The following is a 20,179-nucleotide window of genomic DNA, read 5'->3' as shown; positions in this document are numbered from 1 at the left end:
AACCTAATGAGGCTGAACTCCTCTTGTTAAAGACCTATACAGAATTCCACCCTCCCTCCCCAAGCTAGAAGACTCCGGAGCTTTCCCAGGTCGGGTATTTCCGATAAAGGCTCTTATTGACAGCCCTCCAGAGTAGGAGGGTGCGACTGTGTGTTGACTGGTCCATCCTTTGCGGTCACGCCCTCCGCCAAGGGCTGGAGTCTAGGCAGTCTTTTCGTGGCCGGGGCTTGGCATGCGGCCCAGATGCAGAGGACTGGAAGCTGATGCATCTCCCGCCAGCTCCTCCCTCCCCTCTGCATCCTGACTTCCTGGAATTGTAGACTGGGTACCTTTTCTCCCCACAGGCAACTCTCCCCCCACTCAGCACTTCCGGCCTTGCTTTCTCACAGCTCTGTCCGACAGCCTCCCTCCCGGGCGCTGCGATGGGACGTGTGTCATACCTGCGGTGGTGGAAAATGTCTCAGAGCCACCCAAGGGGATGTCCCGGGGCTGTCACAGGGGCCAGGCCCAGGCTGTTGGTGCTGAGCTCAAGTTTAATCAACAACCCAACCACCCTCCCCACCCGCAGTGACAAAGGCCAGGAGACAGCAGGCTGCAAGGGTGGGAGTTCAGGTTTCTAGTCATTCCCCGAGTCAGATTCACTGAGTGGCCGGGCACAGGGCACCCTCCTCTCAGGACTGCATGTCTGTATCTGTGATGCAGAACCTGGAATCTTGGTCATTCTTGTCAGGCTGGGTTGCTGAGAGATTGTATGAGATCTTTGAGACACACACTTGAAAGCAGTAAAAAGCTAGCCCGTGTGAGAGCTAAAGACTGCCTGGATTCAGATCCTTGCTCTACTGTGTTCCAATTGTGTCCCTGAGCAAGTCATTAACTATGTGACTTAGTCTTCTCATCTGTAAAATGGGTAAGAATAGTCCTTTCCTTGTGGCAATGTTGTAAAGATCAAGTGAGTTAGTAACACCATGCGTTCAGAAGAGAGTCTGATGCCTGCTAAGTGCTCAAAAAATGCCCCTTTGATGAGACCCTGAAGGATGAACGTTCCACTGTGGCCCTCACAGGTCCTTCTCCCTGCACCTGCCCCTCCCACACTGCTTGTTGATAAAATCCAAATTGCTAAATGGTAGCTACTGATCTGTAAGACCAGTTTCTCTCTCTTTCAAGAACCACCCTCAAACAATTGTTTCCAATACAAGCTGAACTCCAGCTGAGCCCCTACTACAGCCCTGCGCAACATTCCCCCTTCCGTCCCTGAGTCAGAAACTCCTTTATTGTCTTCTCGTGCCTGGTATTTCCAAATAAACGCTTGTGCTAGTGGGGCTCTAGCTGGTTTTCTCCCATAGCTGTTATTATCAGCCCTGTTAACTCCAGAATCTAGCTCAGGATCTCTCTGGCCCATAGCACGAGAGATGTTAAGAGAGGGAACTCAGGAGGGGCACTGTAGGAGGAAGTACACAATCCAACTTGGAATGAATCAGAGGGCCTTCCAGAAGTGGGGATACTTGAAGGTCCTGAGGGATGTGTAGGAGTCCAGGAGTGAATTGTTTGGGTGTCGGGTCTGCTTCAAACCCAGAGACCATGTCCCAAAGCAAGTGAGTCAGTTGTGGTCCATGTTCCCATCCCCACCCCCGAGCCCCAGCCTCCCACTCTTGAAGTGAAATACATGTAATCCCAGCCACAAGCCACATTCCGTGTGACACCTGAAACTACAGACTATCAGGGCTAGGAGAGTACTTAGAAATCATCCATCTGACTATGACATTCACAGACAGATGAATGAGCCATGAAACCAGATGGGACCTGCGTGGAGTCCCCAAGTCATTCATTATCACATTAATGCTTTCAGCTAGTATCCTGAAAGCAACAGGGAGTTGTTGGGGGTTTAGGTGGGGATGTGGCATGACCCAGATGTGCCCATGATAAGATCACCCTGGAAGGGCTCAGAGGTGGAAGAATGGGGGGGCAAGTGGAGGGGGACCAGTGGACCAGGAGGAGGCTGAGCAGGAACCTGAGTGAGAAGTGATGTTTCCAGGGCACAAGGATGGGATGGTTTCGATCACAATCACAAGCATGGAATATAGGCTGCTTTTGTTTTTTCAACTGGTTACCAGGAAGCATCCAGTCCCATCATTTCATGGCAAATAGATGGAGAAAAAATGAAAACATGACAGACTTTATTTTCTTGGGCTCCAAAATCACTATGGATGGTGACTTGCAGCCATGAAATTAAAAGATGCTTACTCCTTGGAAGAAAAGCTATAACAAACATAGACAGTGTATTAAAAAGCAGAGACATCACTGCCAACAAAGGTCCATATAGTCAAAGTTATGATTTTTCCTGTGGTCATGTGTGGATGTGAGAGTTGGACCATAAAGAAGGCTGAGCATTGAAGAATTGATTCTTTCAAACTGGAGAGCTGGAGAAGACTCCTGAGAGTCCCTTGGACAGCAAGGAGATCAAACCAGTCAATCCTAAAGGAAATCAGTCCTGAATATTCATTGGAAGGACTGATGCTGAAGCTGAAACTCCAATACTTTGGCCACCTGATGCAAAGAGCCAACTCATTGGAAAAGACATTGATGCTGGGAAAGATTGAGGGCAGAAGGGGATGACAGAAGATGAGAGGGTTGGATGGCATCATTGACTCAATGAACATGTGTTTGATCAAACACCAGGAGATGGTGAAGGACAGGGAAGCCTGGCGTGCTGCAGTCCATGGGTTCACAAAGAGTTGGACATGACTGAGTGACTGAACAACAACAACAACCAGGAAGATTAGAATGGAATTTTGCTTGTTTTTTCCCATTAATGTAATTGTCCCTTATGCAGCCTTGTATATGGAAAAGGGTCAAAATCTCTGGGACCAAGTGCACTGAGTTTGAATCCTGGATCCACCAACAATCAGCTGCATTTCTTAACCTCCATGAGCCTTGGTTTCCTAATCTGCAAAATGTGGAGCATGACTCCTGCCTCACAAGGTTCTTTTCAAGTGATGAAATGCTGCTTGGAAAATGTCTGGCACTGTGTCTGGAACGTAAAATATTAGCTGCCTTCCCACTTTTAAAGGTGCTTCTTGATCATTTTTTTAAGTTATCTAGGATGTCAATTGGAGAAGGAAATGGCAATCCACCACAGTACGCTTGCCTAGAAAATTCCATGGATGGAGGAGCCTGGTGGGCTATAGTCCATGGGGTTGCAAAGAGTTGGACACGACTGAGCAACTTCACTCACTCACTCAGGATGTCAGTAAGTCGGAGGACAGTGGTAAGTGATTCATCCTAGCCATGAACTGTTTCCACAGTAATTTGCTTGATAACTGTGGACAGTGGAAGTTGCTTGGAGTGGGAATTGGTAGGTCGGGGGAGAGCAGAGATATTGGGGGATTGGGGAGGTGAAGGAATAAATACAGCTCAAGACATTGAAGACCTGAGGGGCTGGAAGGCCCTTCTCACCTCTCCTCTCTGTTATTTTATTCCCCAATCAGCCCTGGCTGCCTCCTACTTACTGCTCCGCACCTGACAGTTCTTTGAGACCCTAGGCTGCCTGGTCCCCAGCTGGTGCCTCTCCTCTCTCCTACAGTCTGACCCAAGCAAGCTTGTCTTTCCTTCATCTCTTCTGCCCCTGCCAGCTGCCCCCTCCTTACCCCATCTCCCAAAACCCATACCCTACTGCACATTAAACATGTCACACTGTGGCTTCCAGCCCATCAGTCCATCTCTACTTGGTATAAGGTGACTCCCTACTCTGCTCACTGCCAGCTCCGGTCTCCTGTCAGACTGGGTAGGGACAGCTGGGTTCCCTGGATGTGCCTGCTCATAAGCCCTTCTCAGCTTTCCTCTCTCCATCATCTCAGCCTCAGTTTTACCTGCCAAGAAAATTGGAGTCGGGAGCAATAACTTCTGTTGTGGAAGAAACCTGAGGGGTTATCTGGTCTAGAGCTACCACCAGGTGCCAGCTATAATCAACTGGGACCTGCCTACAGAATCTAAGACTGCGTCCAAGCACCAGAGAAAGGAGGGCTGTGGTCAGCTAGCAGTGTCTGCCAAGCACCAGTACTATTGATATGATTGATTAGCAGTGTCTGCCCTGAGTGCAGCTTAATGAATGCCAGACGTTGCTACTCATGATATGGGTCAACTTTTCAAAATCAAGGACACTGAAAAAAATAAACTTATATTTTAAACATAAATAAAATTATTGTTACATATAAATTTAAAATTATATATATGATTATACATGTTTGGTTATATATTTGATTAAACATATAATTTGAATATATATATATGTATAATCAAGTGGGGCTTCCCTAGTGGCTCAGCTGGTACAGAATCCGCCTGCAATTCAGGAGATCTGGGTTCAATCGCTGGGTTGGAAGATCCCCTGGAGAAGGGGACAGCTACCCACTCCAGTATTATGGCCTGGAGAATTCCATGGACTACAGTCCATGGGGTCGCAAAGAGTTGGACACAACTCAGCAATTTTCACTTACATAATCAAGTGCAATATTTCCCCATAAGACCATGTCAAATGGTGCCTGGACACAGAATAAGATAAATCTGATTCCTTTTAGTGAAAAAGACATTCCATTTATAATCCTTCAGGATTTTCTCAAGAAAGAAGTCTCTGGTTTTCATATGACTTCATCAGCTTCCCAACACTTGCTTATCTCCCCTTTAAAATAAGAGAGCAGGTTTTCAGTAGGTAATAAATTGAAACATTCTGTTTTACTGTATTTACTTTGTGCTATTGCCTTTTATTTATAGTGAATATTGGTTTTTCCATTTACAGAATCAACATAAAGATTTTTCCTTAAATAAAAGTATTGAAACAAAAATTGAAGTGATTTAAAGAAAAATACTAAGTAAACAATAATGATATACACAGATCATTAAAATATACAAACATATACACGTGTGTGAGATATATATATATATATACCTCACACAATGATCAAGACCTGAGAAATGTAACCTCTAGTAGGATTTTGCAAAGTGGAAAATCACTCGCAGAGAGATTCCCTAGTTTGCCCCAGGACCCACAGCACAGCTGCAGGCACTGAGTTTGGGACTGGTGCTCTCCTCAGGACTGAGATGTCCAGAACACACAGCATTGTAAGACAGGAGGCAGGAAGAGAAACAGGCGGGTAATTAAGCTATTCGGTGGTAAGTATCCAAGAATCAGACGTCCTCAGGAAAAGGGGAGTTTATTTTGGACATAAAAGCAACAGGAATCCTGAGTGAAGGCAGCAGTCCCCTGTGGAGCAGGCGCATCTGTACTAGGAGCCCAGACACCCTCTGCTAACTCCCCTTTCGGTCCCTCCTGTCCCTGTTCCACGTGGCACCTGCTCCCAGAGGCTCCCCTCCTGCTCTGTATTCAAAAGCCGACTGAGAGAAACCTGATAGGCCAGTTCAGGTCTGGCCTCCCTGATTGGTCAGAGCTTCTGTTCTCAGTCACCTCATAGGCTGCCGACGAAGTCATGGGTGGGCTTGTGTCAGGTGCCCAATCAGTTGAAAGCAGGGCCTATAAAAGCAGGCACTGGGCGCTTTCACACCTCGGCTGATTAGCGGGGACCCCTTGTGGTTCTCGCCTCTGGGAGAATTCTTGTCGTCACAAGTGTGATCAGTGCCAGGCATTGAAGGACGAGAAGTGGACGGGTGGTGGGAGCACCGAGAAGGAAGGGGCTCGCCGTGTGTGGCGCGGCAGGACTGCCATGTGAGGGGATGAGCCTTTTGCTTGGGGCGGGCATGCCGGAACCTAGTGGACATGGACTGCCTGCCTCTCCAAGGCTTGACCTCAGAGACGTCAAAGTGCCAGGGGTGCCCCTGAGAGGTCGATGGTATCCCCCCTGAATGAAGGCAGCAAGGGCACAGGGAGACCAGGCATGGTGATGCCAGATAGTTCATTAATTCACGCAGGGACTCTGATAGGATGTAAAGTGCACTCTGTCAAGGGCAGGGAATGGAACTGCCATCAGGAGGCAGTGTGCCAGCCTTTGAGCTGCAGAAAAGACCCCTCCAGTGGAGGGTGGAGCAGGAGGGGCGCGAGGGAGGGCTCCTGCAACAGCATCAGGACCCACCACTTGGAGGGGTTTACTTTCCAGCGGCTTGCCATTGTGGAAAGATCCAGCCAGGGTCCACTTTGCTGGGCATTTGTGCACAGACTTGGGCCACAGCTGTAGGCAATCATTCCGAGGTCACCAGAGATCCCAAAGGAGACGTGACAGAGACACTTTGTCCCGCCACCCTGTGACCCTGAGAACCTGTCCCTCCAGCACTGAATCTCGAGTTTGGGCACATGAAAGGAGGCAGTGTTTCCCTGCAAGGGAAGCAGAACTGCCACCTGAAGGATAACGGGAGCTTGTCACCAAAAGATGAGGGAGGAGAGGGCCCCCCCAGGAACAGGAAGTCACAAGCACAAAGGTGTGGGGAAATGAGGGAGTTCCAAGTGGCTTTGTAGGACTGTTGTTGTTCAGTCGGTTGGTCGTATCTGAATCCTTGAGACCCCATGGACTGCAGTACGCCAGGCTTCCCTGTCCTTCACTATCTCCAGGAGTTTTCTCAAACTCATGTCCATCGAGTCAGTGCTGCCATCCAACCATCTCATCCTCTGTCACCTCCTTCTCCTCTTGCCTTCAATCTTTCCCAGCATCAGGGTCTTTGAGTAGGACTGTTGGGAGGGTTCTAGATGGGAATGTCCCAACATGATGCTGGAGGACCCAATGGGTAGGCCAAGAAGTTGTACTGAGGGCAGTGGTGAGCCATGGCAGGATTTTAAACCAGGAGCAGCATGTGTATGCTCATTCGCTCTGTCGTGTCCAACTCTTTGCAATCCCATGGACTGTAGATCGCCAGCTTCCTCAGTCCATGGGATTTTCCAAGCAAGAATACTGGAGTGGGTTGCCATTTCCTTCTCCAGGAGGGGCAGCATAGCTCCATTTATGTTTTGGAAAGATTCCACTGATTGTCCTGTGGTGGGTGGGTGGGAGGGGTGTGATCGAGGCAGGAAGCCCAGTGAGAAAGCCAGGGTGAAGAGGTAAAACCCACAGGACTTCATGACGAATGAGGGAGTGGGGGAGTCAAAGGACCCCACCCCCAAAGTTCTTGGCTTGGGGCGTAGGCGCAGGGAGCAGCAACTGAGGTTTGGAAATGAACAGCTGAGTGTGCAGGACTGGGTGAGGCCCTGGGCAGAGATGTCCAGAGGCTGCTGGACACCCAGTGTCTCAGCAGGGGACAAGCTTCATGGACACAGTCCTCAAGCAGGCCTGGCGCAGCAGTGGACGGCCACCTGCCTCCCAGCGCCGGCTGTCTGTCTACACCAGGTAAGCTGGGTCCTGATCCTGGAGCTCTTGGAGGGACAGGTAGGCATCGGTGTTCAGGGTCAGGCAGGCAATGGGGGCCCTGACTTGGCCTTGCCCGGGAGGGCTGACCCAGGGGAAGCTGGTCCCCTCCCTTGGACGGGGGCCAGGCACCTTCTCTCTTGCTTCTCCCAGCTCATGCTCTGGGGGTGACTGCAGATCCACCAGGTCAGGGGTTTCCAGAGCAGGAGGCCCCAGGGACTGGGGGGTCCAGTCTCCAGGGACTCCCTCCTGTGGGCTGGCAGCCAGCCTCTCTTCACCAGCCCCAGTGCCCCCCTGGGCAGTGTTCGGGGGGCCTGGGCCACTGAGCAGACTTGGAGAGAAGAGCAGCAGGTCTTCCCCGGGGGGGAAGGTGCAATAGGCATCGTCATCCCCTGGTGGAGTCGGCAGGGGTGGAAGGAGAGCTCCCTCGGGGGCCCTGGGCCCACCCGCATCGAGCTCCTCAGTACAGGGGTCATAAGCGAAGTAGACCTGGCAGGCCTCGATCTCCAGGGCGTCCGGGAGGCGGAAGAAGAAGTAGCCTTGGTTGGTGAAGCAGCTGGTCACTGAGTGGCCGCTGGTCTCAGCTGAGGATGGCGAGCTCTTGTCCTGCTGAAGCAGGAGCAGCTGTGTGGCCTTGGCATCCCTGTCCAGCACCTCCAGTGGGGAGATCTCAGGGGTCAAACCACTGGGGCTGAAGGAGGACGAGGGGAAGGGTGAGGAGAGCCACTTCTGTGAAGAGAAAGGACAGTGGGAGGGTGAGGGGGCCGTCTCTTCTAAACTCAGCAATAACCCCTAACTCGTCCTTCTTTAGCAGTAGACTCAGGGCTGCCCCCTCTGGGATGCCTTCCCTGACTGCAACCCCGCCCCCCCCACACATACACCACCACCACCCCTGCCCCCCGCTGCCCTACCTCCCAAACACACACATGCACACACACACAAACTCTGCCCACCGGTTGGGGGGATGTTCCACATCAGTGGGTGTACCTGCTTCCCAGCCTCAGCACAGGTCTTTCTCGCTCACTAGGGGCCCAGGGGATGTGTTGGGTCAACGCCTGACTGCTTATTGAGTGGCTAGTATTGGGAACCTAGTGCTGCTCCAGGTCCCAGGGACATACCGATGGGTGGAATCCTCAGACTGGTGGGGACAAGTGTGAGTGTGTGAACCAACCAATCAACCACTGCCGAAGCAGGAAGAGCCCTGAGAGTACGTCACGACCACCATACGGATTCCCAGAGAGAGCTTGTGTCCTGGCCCTGACCACACAGCCAGCAGGTAGAAAAGCTGGGCCTCAGGTTCCCCACTCACACTGCCATGGAACCATCTCCAGCGGGGAGCTAATGGTCCAGCCCCCTGCCTCCCACACCCTCCACCCACTGAGAGAGGCAAGCACCCATCAGAGGCAAGCACTTCTCAGTTGCTCTGGAGTCTGGAGGGCCCTGGCAAGGAGCAGGGAGACCCAGTTCCAGCCCCGGCCCTGGCACTCACTAGCTGTGTGACCCTGGGCAGGTGACTGCACCTCTTGAGCCTCAGTTCTATAATAGTTAGCTGCCTCTTTCCTGACTGCCTCACTATGGCCCAGCAGAGAGATGTTAAAGAAGAAAATGACGATGGAAACACTTGGCACAAGTTAAATGCAATGCCCAGCAGAGGCGTAGGGGACAGTACACCCCTGAGGACAGGGTGATGGGGCTTCAGGAGGGTGCACTTGAGAACCCCAACAGCCTTCTGTCCTGGGAGTCCTCTGCAGCCAGACTGTGGTCCCCTGAGTGCAGGGACCAGGTGTGAAGGGTCCCCTCTGCACCCTTGTGCCCAGCATGGGGATCAAGAGGCCCAGTCGATATATTGCAGCTGAGTTAATGACTAGACCACTCAGCAACATCTACCCTGTTCCCCAAACCAGGTGTTTGTGTTACAGGAGAAAAGGCCAAGAGAGAGGGACAGTGAGGCCCAACTAAGGATGGCAAAGGACAGAGGCATGGGAGAGAGGGCAAGAGCCAGGCCGAGTGGGGCTCCAACACTCGAAGAGGCAGCAGAAGGCAGGGCCAGGCAGCAGAGCTGAGCAGCGGCCAGAAGGAAAGGGCAGCTCTGTGGCCTGCACTGGTGTGCTGGGCCTCAGAGCTGTGTGGTCAGCCACTTCCGGGGCCTGGGCCTCCATCCACAATGCCTTGAAGTGGACCTGGGCGGGGGAGGGGGGATTGTGGTGCAGCACAGGAAGAAATTCATCCTTATCACACACACTGACACACTCACTCCTGGGTCCCACAGACAGGGCAGTGGGCCCTGGGGTCTTGGAGCTCGGGGTTCTGGGGCAGAGAGAGAGAGGAGCTGGCCTGTCACCCAGATGCAGAGGAGAGGGTTGGGTCCCTCTCGGCCATCTGTCGCCCCCAGTCACATCTGCATCCCCAGGGCCTTTTCGGGATACCCCCACCACACATGGCAGGCTTGGGCTAGGCACTTCGACCTAGGGTTGATCTCATGGGAAGATGCAGCTCTCTAGAAAGGACCCCAGTCTTGCCTCAAAATGTCCCAAGCCCATAGACTCAGAAGGACCTCAAGCTGGAAGAGGTCTGAGGCTGCATCTAGTCCAGCTTCCTACTCGGTATCCCTTCTACCATGTGACCAACACATAGTCAGCCAAGGCTGACTTGAATACCTTTGTTGGTGGGGAGATCACTAATTTTCAGGCTAAAGGAAGAGTTTTAAGGAGATACATTCCCCACATAAGGAGCACTGCAGGCAAGATGTGCCCAGTCCTGAGAGTTTTCCAGAGACTTCCAGAAGAGGCCCTGATCAGCCCCGATAAAGAACGCCAAAGCCAGCTTGTGACAGGCCTGCTCCAGCATGGCTTCCCAGCCTCTGGGCATTTCTCTCGACCTCTGTCCACTCCCACCTCACCCCCTCCACCAACACCAATCTAGTGAGCCTAGAGTATGGGGTGGGGTGGTAGAAGCGGCCCACCATATCCCCCTCCCTCCCGGAAGCTTCCTTCCTGAAGCATGTGTGGGCTGAGGGAGACGACTGAATTCTGCATGGCATTCAGAGCATTCCGACATACAGGGGTGCACTTTTAAAATGAATCTGTTTTGTAACTAGAAATGCCTAGAGGTCTTGCTAGCATTTGTGATAAGTCATGGAGGCTGGCTGGGGGGATTTTCGAGAGCAGGGAAAGCAGATCTGCACGAGAGCAGGGTGAGAACTTGAACCTGGTGAATCCTGTTCCAACAGCAGCCCAGTGCGGGTAATTCCAGTGAGGGTTTTGTGAGCATTAACTGTGTGCTGGGCTATGTCCTTGGGATCGTAAGCATACTAATATTATCTCACCTTACCCCACCACCCATTTTACAGGTGAGGAAACTTGAGACACAGAGAGGTTCTATAACTTGCCCCAGGCCACACAGCCAGGAAGTGGTGGAGCCAGAGTTAGAGCCTAGGTAGGCTGGCTCACTCAGATGGACGCTGCCATTCAGCCTGAGAACACAGGTGCCAGAACTGGGGAGAGGGGTCCAGGGCGTCCCGAGTGGTGAAGTTGCTAAAGATTCTGCCTGCCAGTGCAGGAGATGCAAGAGACTTGGGTTTGATCCCTGGGTCAGGAAGATCCCCTGGAGGAGTCCATGGCTACCCACTCCAGTATTCTTGCCTGGAGAATCCCATGGACGGAGGAGCCAGGCCAGCTACAGTCCATGGGGTTGCAAAGAGTCCTACACGATTGTTCACACACACACACCTGCGAGGCAGCTGACTTTGCATTTCTTCACCCGAAGTGCAAAACCCGCTGTTCTCCACCTCCTCCCCACCCTGTCCACACCCCAGCCCACCCTCTGGCCAGCCCATGTCAACTGCCTGCTCTGTCCTCCTCCTCCAGACTCCTACCTGGAAATCTCCTCCATGCTCAGAGCTCAGCTGGGAAAAAAACTCCGAGGGGTCTGGGATGTGACACTTCAGAACCTTCTTCAGCCTACAGAGGGGAGAGGAGGGAGGGAAGAAGGGTGAGAAGGGAAGGGGGCCCACAGAGTCCTGCCATCAGCCCCGCAGGTCTGAGTGCGGGGCACAGAGCCTCACCACACACATTCATTTATTTTGTTGATGTTGATTGCATGCCCAGTAAGGGAGAGTATTGTGCTGGGCACTGGGAACACAAGAAGAATCAACAGAGGAGGTCCCTGCTCTTAAGGAGCTGACGTTCTAATGGGGAGCCAGTTAATGAACCAAGTATGCAAGTATACCATTTGTTCTGTGGAGAGAGAGCAGAAGGACGTGGGGGTGGGAGACCATAAAGAAGACCAGAGCAGAGTGAACCAAGAGGAGGGAGGTAAGAGAGAGGCCAGACTGTGGGCTTCCTCATCAAGGCTGCCATAGACAGTGGTTCAAGTTGTGCACTGCCCAAGGGCGCCTGGGTTTTTTGGGTTTTTTTTAAGGGGAAGGACCCATGGTGACGAGAAGCTGAATCCCAGCCCATGCACTGCTTGCCAAGCTGAGTGCCCCAGTGTCTGTGTGCATTCACTTCAAGATATACGCCTCAAGACCCCAGGAGACCTGGCTGCTGCCCAGAAGTCCAGGCTCAGGTCCCAAACTTCCTTCTGGTCTCTGACCACACCCACTTTCCTATACTCTCTGTTCCTGGAATGCTTCTCCCTTGGTCCCACCCAAGGTCTTTGCACAAGCTTTTCCTCTGCTTGGAATGGACAAGCTCCTGACCCTTCCCTGCCTGATTTGCTCCTCCTCCAGATTTCAATGCCATCATTGCCTCCTCGGGGATGCTTCCCCTGGTCACCTCTTAGCTGAGGCTCCCCTTCCTATTGTCTACTTCTAGTACATCTAGCACCTTCCTTCACCACCCTAATCTCCTGTCATTATAAACCTGCATGATAAATATCTGCCATCCCCCACGGGACGGTGAGTCCCTGAAAATGTGACGACATGCCTGTGGCTGTGCTTACGTTCCCAGCACTCAGCACCATACCTGGTTCTGAGCTGGGACTCAGCAAATGAAGGAAAGAACAAATGAATGGTCAGACCCATAACGACACCCCAGCCCCCAACACAAAGCAGCTGGCTCATATACATGTACATACTCAAGTCCTGAGCCTAATGCTCCAGGCAGGGCTCCCATGGGGTTCTCCCTGCTCCTCTCCTCTCGGGCTGGTCCCTTGGGCCTCCCTTTTTTGGGGAAAAGGCCAGATGTTAGGCAGGGAGGGCCCTTGGGATGGCAGAGGGGGCATTGGACTGTCAGAACATGGGGCTCAGCCCAGAAGCTGACCTGGCCATGGGAGATGTCAGACCGAGATGTGGAAGCCGGGGAGGGGGCATTCTTCTTACCATAGCCTGATGCACCGGAAGTTGCCCAGAAAGTAAACCAAGAGGACAAGACCAGCGAAACTGCCAACGCCCAAGACGATGTGGCCCAACCAAGGGAGAGGTGGGATCTTCTTCCTGGTTTCTGCCCAGAGAGTAGAAAGAGGAGAAGGGGAGGGGTTAAAGAAGTGTGCCCCACCCCCAGTCACTCCAGCATCCCCCACCCATAATGTGGCGCTGAGGGATGACCCAAGGCCTTTATAAGGTCCCAGGTGATCCAGCAGACCTGCTGTGTGCTCAGCCGACATGGGGCATTGTATGACTTCATCACAGCAGCCCTGCCGTGGTACCGTGGTACCTACTTCACAGATGAAGAAATAGGCTAACAGGTGAAAACAGCCCACCCCAGACCTTGGCAGAAACCAAAAGCTTGAGGTTAAAGGGTGGAGAAAGAGGAAAGAGCCTCACTGGCCTCCCCACTAACTCACAAGGCCTCTGAGAAGTCCCACCCTGTCACCGAATCCCTGTTCCCATCTGCAAAACTTGCCCACATTTCTCACCCTGCAGGTCACATCCAGTGAGCTAAAGATGGTTGAAGGGCGCTGTGAATATACCCCAAAGCTGCCCCGCCAGTCCCTCCCCATTACCCCAGGCTGCATCCCCACCTCAGCTCCCCATCAGTACCTGCAGGGACCGTCCTGAAGGCCAGGGGCTGGCTCCAGTGGCTCCAAACCTCATGCCTGCCTAGCTGGGGCTTGGCCCGCACCTGAAGCTCATATTCCATGCCTGGAGCGAGATTCTCCAGGGAGATCCATTGCTGGTTCTGCCTGAGGGTCAGCAGTGGGGTGTCCTGGGGCAGAGACAGGGCTGTCAGACCAGAGGGGCCTGCACTGCCCCCTCACTTCCTGTGGCAGGGCTGGCTGAGCATATGAGCAGAGCAGTGCCTTCCTTTATCCCCTCTAGCCATGCACCCTGCACTGTCCCCCCCTCCTACAGAAAGTCTCCCCAACTAACCACTTTGCAGGAGCCCCAAGAATCAGGGTCTTCCTGAACCCCTCCTCCTCACTCAACTCCAGTTTCCAAAGCCATCTGTCAATCAGCTAGTTCCACCTCCAGAACCTATTCTGGACCCTCTCTCTTCCCTCCACCCCTTCCTCCTGCAGGGCTGAGCTCCCACGGCCTCTGAGCCCCATCCAAGGTCTCCCTCCTTCCCTGCGCCCCATACCCCTCTGCTCTATGGCAGTCTCTTCTACACTCAGCCAGAAAGAGGGGCTTCCCATAGACCTCTCCCCGCTCGGCGTCACCCTTTTTGCTTTTTTTCCAGCACACCAGACACACAGGCCGTGTTTTGCCTTTGCAATGGTTTTTTCCTCTGCCTGGAAGATCCTCCCCAGATCCTCAAATAATCAGCTCCTACTTGAACCCAGATCTCAGAAAGGCCTGGTCACTTGAGTCTGAAGGTGCCTGGCCTAGCCCTTCTCAACTGTGTTATCACAATGAAATTTCATGAGAGTATGTAAAAACATTGCAGAGTCTGCTCCTGTCCCCCAAGTGAGTTTCCTCAGAGGCAGCTTGCCCGACTCTCCCTCCATTCTCTCCCCAGCATCCAGCACATAGTAGGTACTCAGGGAATGTTTGTTGAATGAATGAGTGAATAAAGGAATGGGTAAGTGAATGAATAAGTGATCAACCTCCGTGCACTTGGACCACACTGGATTTGAAGAGGGAATGGTGGCTGCCCAGGGCCTCTGAAATCTTCAGAGGGGGTGTCTGCTGCCTCTTAGCTTTGTAAATCTTGTCTAGAAACTGCCATCGGCAGGACCCCTGGGGTGTCAGGGGACATCAGAGGGAGGGTGTGGGGGGGCAGTTCCAAGGAGCAGCAGGGGTTGATTAGGGGCTTCTGTGGCTTTGCTGAGATGAAGGATGGACAGGGTGACGAGGACAGGGAGGAATTAGGGCAGGTGGGACGGAGCCAGGTACTCACCTCCCAGCTGTGGCCCGCAGACCTAGTCCGGGCCTCGAACTGCACGTCTGTTTGGATGTAGTGGGATACCTGGGAGATGGTCCAGGTTATGTTGCACCTATGGGTCTCTACGTGGACGACTTGGAGTGAGTGGGGTGGAACCAGACGAACTGGAGACAGGAGAGAGACAAAGGCAGAGAGAACAAGCTTGGGGGATGCCACATGCTGATGCTGAGATGAGAAAGCCGAGCTGAGCTCCCACCTCCACCTTTGTACCTGCTGTTCCTCCCTCCCAATGTTCTCTTCTCCCAGGGATCGGCAGGTTCCTGCTCAAATATCACCCATTTAGAGAAGCTTACCCCTACCATCCACCACTCTCTGTCCCCCTCGCTTGCTTCATTTTTCTACCTAGAACTTATCATCATCTGACATATTAAATATCTGATTCTTTATTCGTTTTCTGTCTCCCCCACTAGACTGAGTTCTCTGAGGGCAAGGACTTGATCTCTGGAGTATCCTTGGTGCCTGGAACGTTACCCGGCCGTACGTGGTAGGCAATTGATTAGATATCTGCAGAATGAAAGAATCAAGGCAGCCTTTCTCAACACTCATATTTGATCAGAGATTTACCTGGATCGTCTCATTTATTTTATTTAATTCTACTTCAGCAATCTTGGATGATTATAAGTTTGTATTATTCTGAAGTTCAATTGATCTAAATTTTTATACTTCTGAGATTCTGTAGAACTCCACAAATAATAATAAGCAAATGTTTGTGGAGATATTTCTGTGTCTTGGCTCATAGGCTCCTAAGCAACCACGTTGTTGTGGCTGTTGATTAGTCGCTAAGTCGTGTCTAACTCTTTGCGACCCCATGGACTGTAGCCCACCAGGTCCTCTGTCAGTGGAATGTCCCAGGCAAGAAGACTTGGAATTGCCATTTCCTTTTCCAGGGGATCTTCCCAATCCAGGAATCTAACCCACGTCCACTGCATTGCAGGTGGATTCTTTACCACTGAGCCACCACAGAAGCCGTACAGCAACTGTAGGCAGCAGGTAACTGGTTTTCCCCACTTTACAGATGAGGAAACTGAGGCTCAGACATGTTAAATGACCTGCCATTCAGATTACAGTCACTTCCAGATCATCCCTTATGCTGAGTATTCAGAACAGAGATGTAAGAATGGCAGAAGCTCTGCCCTCAGGGAAACTCACAGCCCAATGAGGAAGACAGACCCATTATCAGGCAGCAAAGACCCAGGACATAAACACCCTGAAAGAGGAGGTACCAAGGGCTCCAGGAGTATGGGAAGGCCTCCTGGAGGAGGTGACTCCTCACTGAACTTGATGGGTGAGTGGCAATTTTTGGGGTGAGAAGAGCCTTCCAAGCAGGCTGAGGCTGCTTGGTGTGCAAGTGTTTAGAGGCATGGAAAGGCAAGCTGAGCCTGGAGAGCTGGCCCTTGGTGTGGCAGGAATAGAAGTCACAAGAGGAGGCATGCTGGAGAAGGAAGCCAGGCCCAATGGCCTTGAACACCAGGGTAAGTGTCCGGGATTTCATCCCAAGTTCAGCGGGCAGTGAGTTGCTCAGATGGGGATGTGAGTTGATGGGGAGAGAGTAGAGACTAGAGAGGGAGACAGGGAGGAATGTGGCTGTCCACCCCACGCCAGCTCCACCCTGGAGTCCTCACTCACTGTAATCAAAGGGCTTGATATCCTGGGTCATCATCTTCCTCCACTTCCCGCCTTCAGAGCACATCACTGTCAGTTTCATGACATCCACTATGGTCAGTTTCTGAGACTGAAAGGGAAAGAGACTGGGGATAAAACTTCCAGGAGCTGGTGTGGGGATGGAGAGGCTGCTGAGATATGGATGGCAGGAGAAACCATGGCTGCAATAAACTGGACCTCCTCCCTGACATCCTCCATCTAAGGCACGGCTCAGCAAACTTTACGAAAAGGGTCAGATTGTTCATATTTTTGATGCTGCAGGTCATATGATCTCTGTCACAACTATTCAATGTTGCCATTGTGGCTGTCCTGCGAAAGCAGCCATAAAAAAACAAGAGAGCAAATGGGTGTGGCTGTGTGCCAATAAAACTTAACTTATAAAAGCAGACAGTAGGCAGGAGCAGAGCTGAGCAGCCGACATCTCAATAACCTCGGATCCCTCCACCCGTGGGTCAGTCATCTGCTCTCGTGGAGGCTGCCTTCTTCCTCCTGCCTCCCCAGCCCAGGAAGCCCACTCTGCCGCAGCCCCTGACCACTGGGTGTGCTGGCGCCTCCACCAGAAAGATGCTCCTCTGCACCCACCAGCCCTGCTGGCCTCCCCCTCAGCTCTGGCTACTCACTTCTGGAGATGGTCCTAGGACCAGATTGCATGCCCAGGATCCCGGCTTCACTGGTTGCAGCTCACAGGTGTGTTTCCACTGTTTTGTAGGAAAAAGCTCCTCTCTTTGAAGAAAAAGAGGGACCCCCTCAGATCTGGCCTCAGGAGGGTCCCCATGCAGCATTACTGATCTGAGCCCAGGCTTTATACCAACCCCACCTGCCCCGTGTCCCTTTGTGAGCATCTGTCCCTCCCAGTCAAGCCCCAGGGCAGTGAAAGTGATCCAGAAACAAATCCGTTCAGGGCACATGGCCCTTCCCACCTAAAGCCTTCCAAATTCTCCCCATAGGGCTGAGGGTGTGGACAATCCTTGCTGGGCCCTCCAGAGACCCTTAGAATCACCACCCGCCTGGGAGCCAAGGTCAGAGCTGCCCTGCTGGCTGCTACCAGCAGGATGTTTGGATCAGTGCCCCTTCACGGATTCCTTCCCAGCTGGTGGGTCTCCCCAGTCCCCTGTCCCCACAGCTGTCCTAGGCATCTCACAAAATCCGAGGTTACTCAAAAACTTTGGGGAACCCCATTCGGTCCTTCTTGCCTCTAACATTGAGTCCATCCTCGGAGTATCAGGCGAGCAGCCCAGTGTCCCCAAACTATCTAGTCTGGCTCATGCCCAGGCCTGCCACTGCAGCCCGGATCACTACTGCTACTCAGGTTCCAGGAGTCTAAATATCTGACCCCCAGTTCTTTCGTAGTCTTGTGACACCAGCAGTCTGGGGGTCTTTTTAGGCCAAAATTCTCAAAGTGCAGAATTCTTGGAGTCTCAGAGCTGTTAGTAGGATTTCAAGAGTCTAAAAGTCAGGATGATAAGACCTCCATGCCCTGCGGTTCTGTACATTTGACCATCAAGCCCACACACACCTCTTAGGCTGATGGCTGTGCAAGCAGCAGGTGGTGGCCTGCAGGCCCCCATCATGGCTCCAGATGCAGGAGACGTTGGCTCTCGAGTTATAGAAGCATGTGATGTTGGAAGCAAATGCCGTGAAAATGTGGCGTGTGGGGCTAGCTGTAGGATACCCATGGCCTTCAAGGGTTTGCCCGCCACTCCTGTCCCCATCAGGTGAGGAGATGCTCAATCCTGGTAGGCAGAGAAAGGGTTAGTGGGTCCATTTCAGAGAAGACAAAACTAAATCCCACAGCCTGCAAACATTCCCAGAATGGTCGAGGCAGTGCAAGGACAAGAAGACATTGTCTTCCTGGGATTTGGAGAGGCCTGTGGGTACAGTGTAGACAGGATGGTCGAGGGAGAAGGTAGATACCTGGTCTCTGGTCCCATTGGCCCCCTCCCCCACCTCCTGCCCCTGCTGATGGAGCTCCTGCCAAGAATCAGGGGTCTCAGAACAAGTTCTAGAAGGGCCTCGGCCTCCCTCCTGAGGAAAGCCCAGCTCTCCAGATGCCAGGGTCCTCACCATTCACTGATGTAGATGCCTGAGGGATGGCCAGGGGCAAGAGGAAGACGAGGAGGGACAGGCAGCAGGACAGAGCCGGAGCCGCCATCACATCCACGGGTGGGGGCTGGGGAAGGGAGCCCTGGATGGAGGAAGAAGGGGAGAGAGCGTGAGTGAGCACCTAGCCACCTCCTCCCCCACCCAAGAGACAGGCTGGGCTCTGTCCTCCCGAGGTGCACCCATCGGCTCCCCGCCATGCCAGTCTCAGGGATTTTGCACCTGCAGTTCCCTCTGCCCCACACATGCTCTTTCCTTTCCTTTCAAGATTCAGGGACCCATGTTGTCATTGCTGAAAAGACTCTCTAGCATGTCCAACCTTGTTCAAAAGTTGGGGAAAATAAGGCCCAGAGAGAGGAAAGACCTATTTACATCCAGGTAGAGAGGCCAGCACAGAGCTGAAATTAGAACCCACCTCCTCTCTACCCAGTTGCCCCCTTAACCACACCAAAACCATTTGTCAAGAGGTTCCTCTATGCCAGGTTCTATTTTAAATCTTTAACCATGGCGATCAGGGTATCTACTGGAGATACACTCATTGTTCCCATTTTCAGATGAGAAACAGAGGTGCAGAGAGGTGAAGCAAATTACCCAAGGTCACACAGCTCATAAGAGGCAGCTGTGGAATCAGAGCTAAGGAACACTGCCTGGAGCCCAGTAAACTGTGCTGATCACCTCGTAAGGATACCTCATAGCAATTCTAGAGGAGGCGAGTTGGGTGGGGGATGGGGACGAAGCCCTCACACTGTGCCAGGGTTTTGCTGCACTAGCTCATCTAATCTACCAGCAGCAGGGGCTGGGAGTATATACTGTCTCCTTACTCAGATGAGGAGACCAAGGTTCTAAGCCATGAGCTCACCCAAGATCGCATCGCAGAAGAAGCAGAGCTGGATTTCCACCCCAGGACTGCACCCTGAGGCCCATTCCCTCCCATCATTCTGCCCCACCCAGATTCTGTCCCAGAGGTAGGGCCCACAGCTTCCCCTCCCTGGGGAGTCAGACCCTGGCAGGGGCAGCGAGCACCTGACCTGGTTGTGGAGAAGGGCCCAAAGAGGTACCTGGGGGCACCTCCTTGCCTATCCTACTGTCTCCCCAGGGCCATGCTCCCAGGATGGGGCTGTTTGCCTCTTTCTTTGGATCCTCCGACCCACGACAGCACGGAGCCCAGGGCTGGGACCCCAGAGGCCGGGGAGCCCAGGAAAGCAGCTCCAGCAAGCCCCTGGTGCCCTCTCTTTGTGGATCATGGCCCTGGGGGCCCCCCGGATGGAGTTGCCTGGGGCCAGACCCCCACCTGCAGGGTCACCCTAGGCCCAGGACAGGATCTGGCACAGAGCCTCCGTGTGAGAGGAGAAGGGTAGAGGCAAAGCTGTGCAAGATCACAGGAAGGTCAGGTCCAAACCACAGCCCCAGCCTAAGTGAGTCGGGCAGGAGAAGCATCATCTAGAATGAGTTCCCGCCACCCATAGCCAAAAGCGTGCGGCGGAACCCTGAGAGGGCAAAGAGCAAGGAGGATGGAGTGAGGAGGGCTCCCAACTGTCTCTGAGGCTGCCCGCTCCTGCAGAGGAGGAGACAGTCTCGGGTCAGTTAAGAAACCTGCTCAAGCTGGCAAAGGAATGATGAGGCCCAGCCTCAGGGAGGGCAAGTGGGATCTCGGAGTCCCCAGCTGGCTCCATCCTGAAATCTCACACACGTCCACGCATCTTTGCCCTGCCCTTCATAACTGCACAGCCGAGCACACTCATGGACTCATTAGGT

The 20,179-nt window shown here is 53.0% G+C and overlaps 1 protein-coding gene across 5 annotated transcripts in view; it reads right to left on the bottom strand.

The window, feature by feature from the left end:
• Nucleotides 1-5,185: 5,185 nt before the first annotated feature.
• The window catches only part of IL2RB (interleukin 2 receptor subunit beta), a 29,927-nt gene continuing 14,933 nt past the window's right edge, over nt 5,186-20,179 (bottom strand). For 4 of the 5 annotated variants that reach the window (XM_043881831.1, XM_043881827.1, XM_043881828.1 and 1 more), the window contains 9 exons: nt 18,389-18,509; nt 17,841-18,057; nt 16,945-17,077; nt 16,289-16,394; nt 14,618-14,766; nt 13,318-13,483; nt 12,658-12,778; nt 11,212-11,296; nt 5,186-8,066 (listed from right to left, as the gene is read on the bottom strand). In XM_043881831.1, the coding sequence (XP_043737766.1) occupies nt 7,311-8,066; nt 11,212-11,296; nt 12,658-12,778; nt 13,318-13,483; nt 14,618-14,766; nt 16,289-16,394; nt 16,945-17,077; nt 17,841-18,057; nt 18,389-18,476 (1,821 nt within the window). In that variant the 5' untranslated portion in view covers nt 18,477-18,509 and the 3' untranslated portion in view covers nt 5,186-7,310. The remainder of the gene's footprint in view (nt 8,067-11,211; nt 11,297-12,657; nt 12,779-13,317; nt 13,484-14,617; nt 14,767-16,288; nt 16,395-16,944; nt 17,078-17,840; nt 18,058-18,388; nt 18,510-20,179) is intronic. The other variant, XM_043881832.1, reaches the window with a different exon arrangement.

The sequence above is a fragment of the Cervus elaphus genome, chromosome 22 (genome assembly GCF_910594005.1).
Source record: "Cervus elaphus chromosome 22, mCerEla1.1, whole genome shotgun sequence".
NCBI classification, from domain to species: Eukaryota; Metazoa; Chordata; class Mammalia; order Artiodactyla; family Cervidae; genus Cervus; species Cervus elaphus.
The sequence above is the reverse complement of the archived record's forward strand: the minus strand, read 5'-3'. Positions and strand labels throughout refer to the sequence as shown.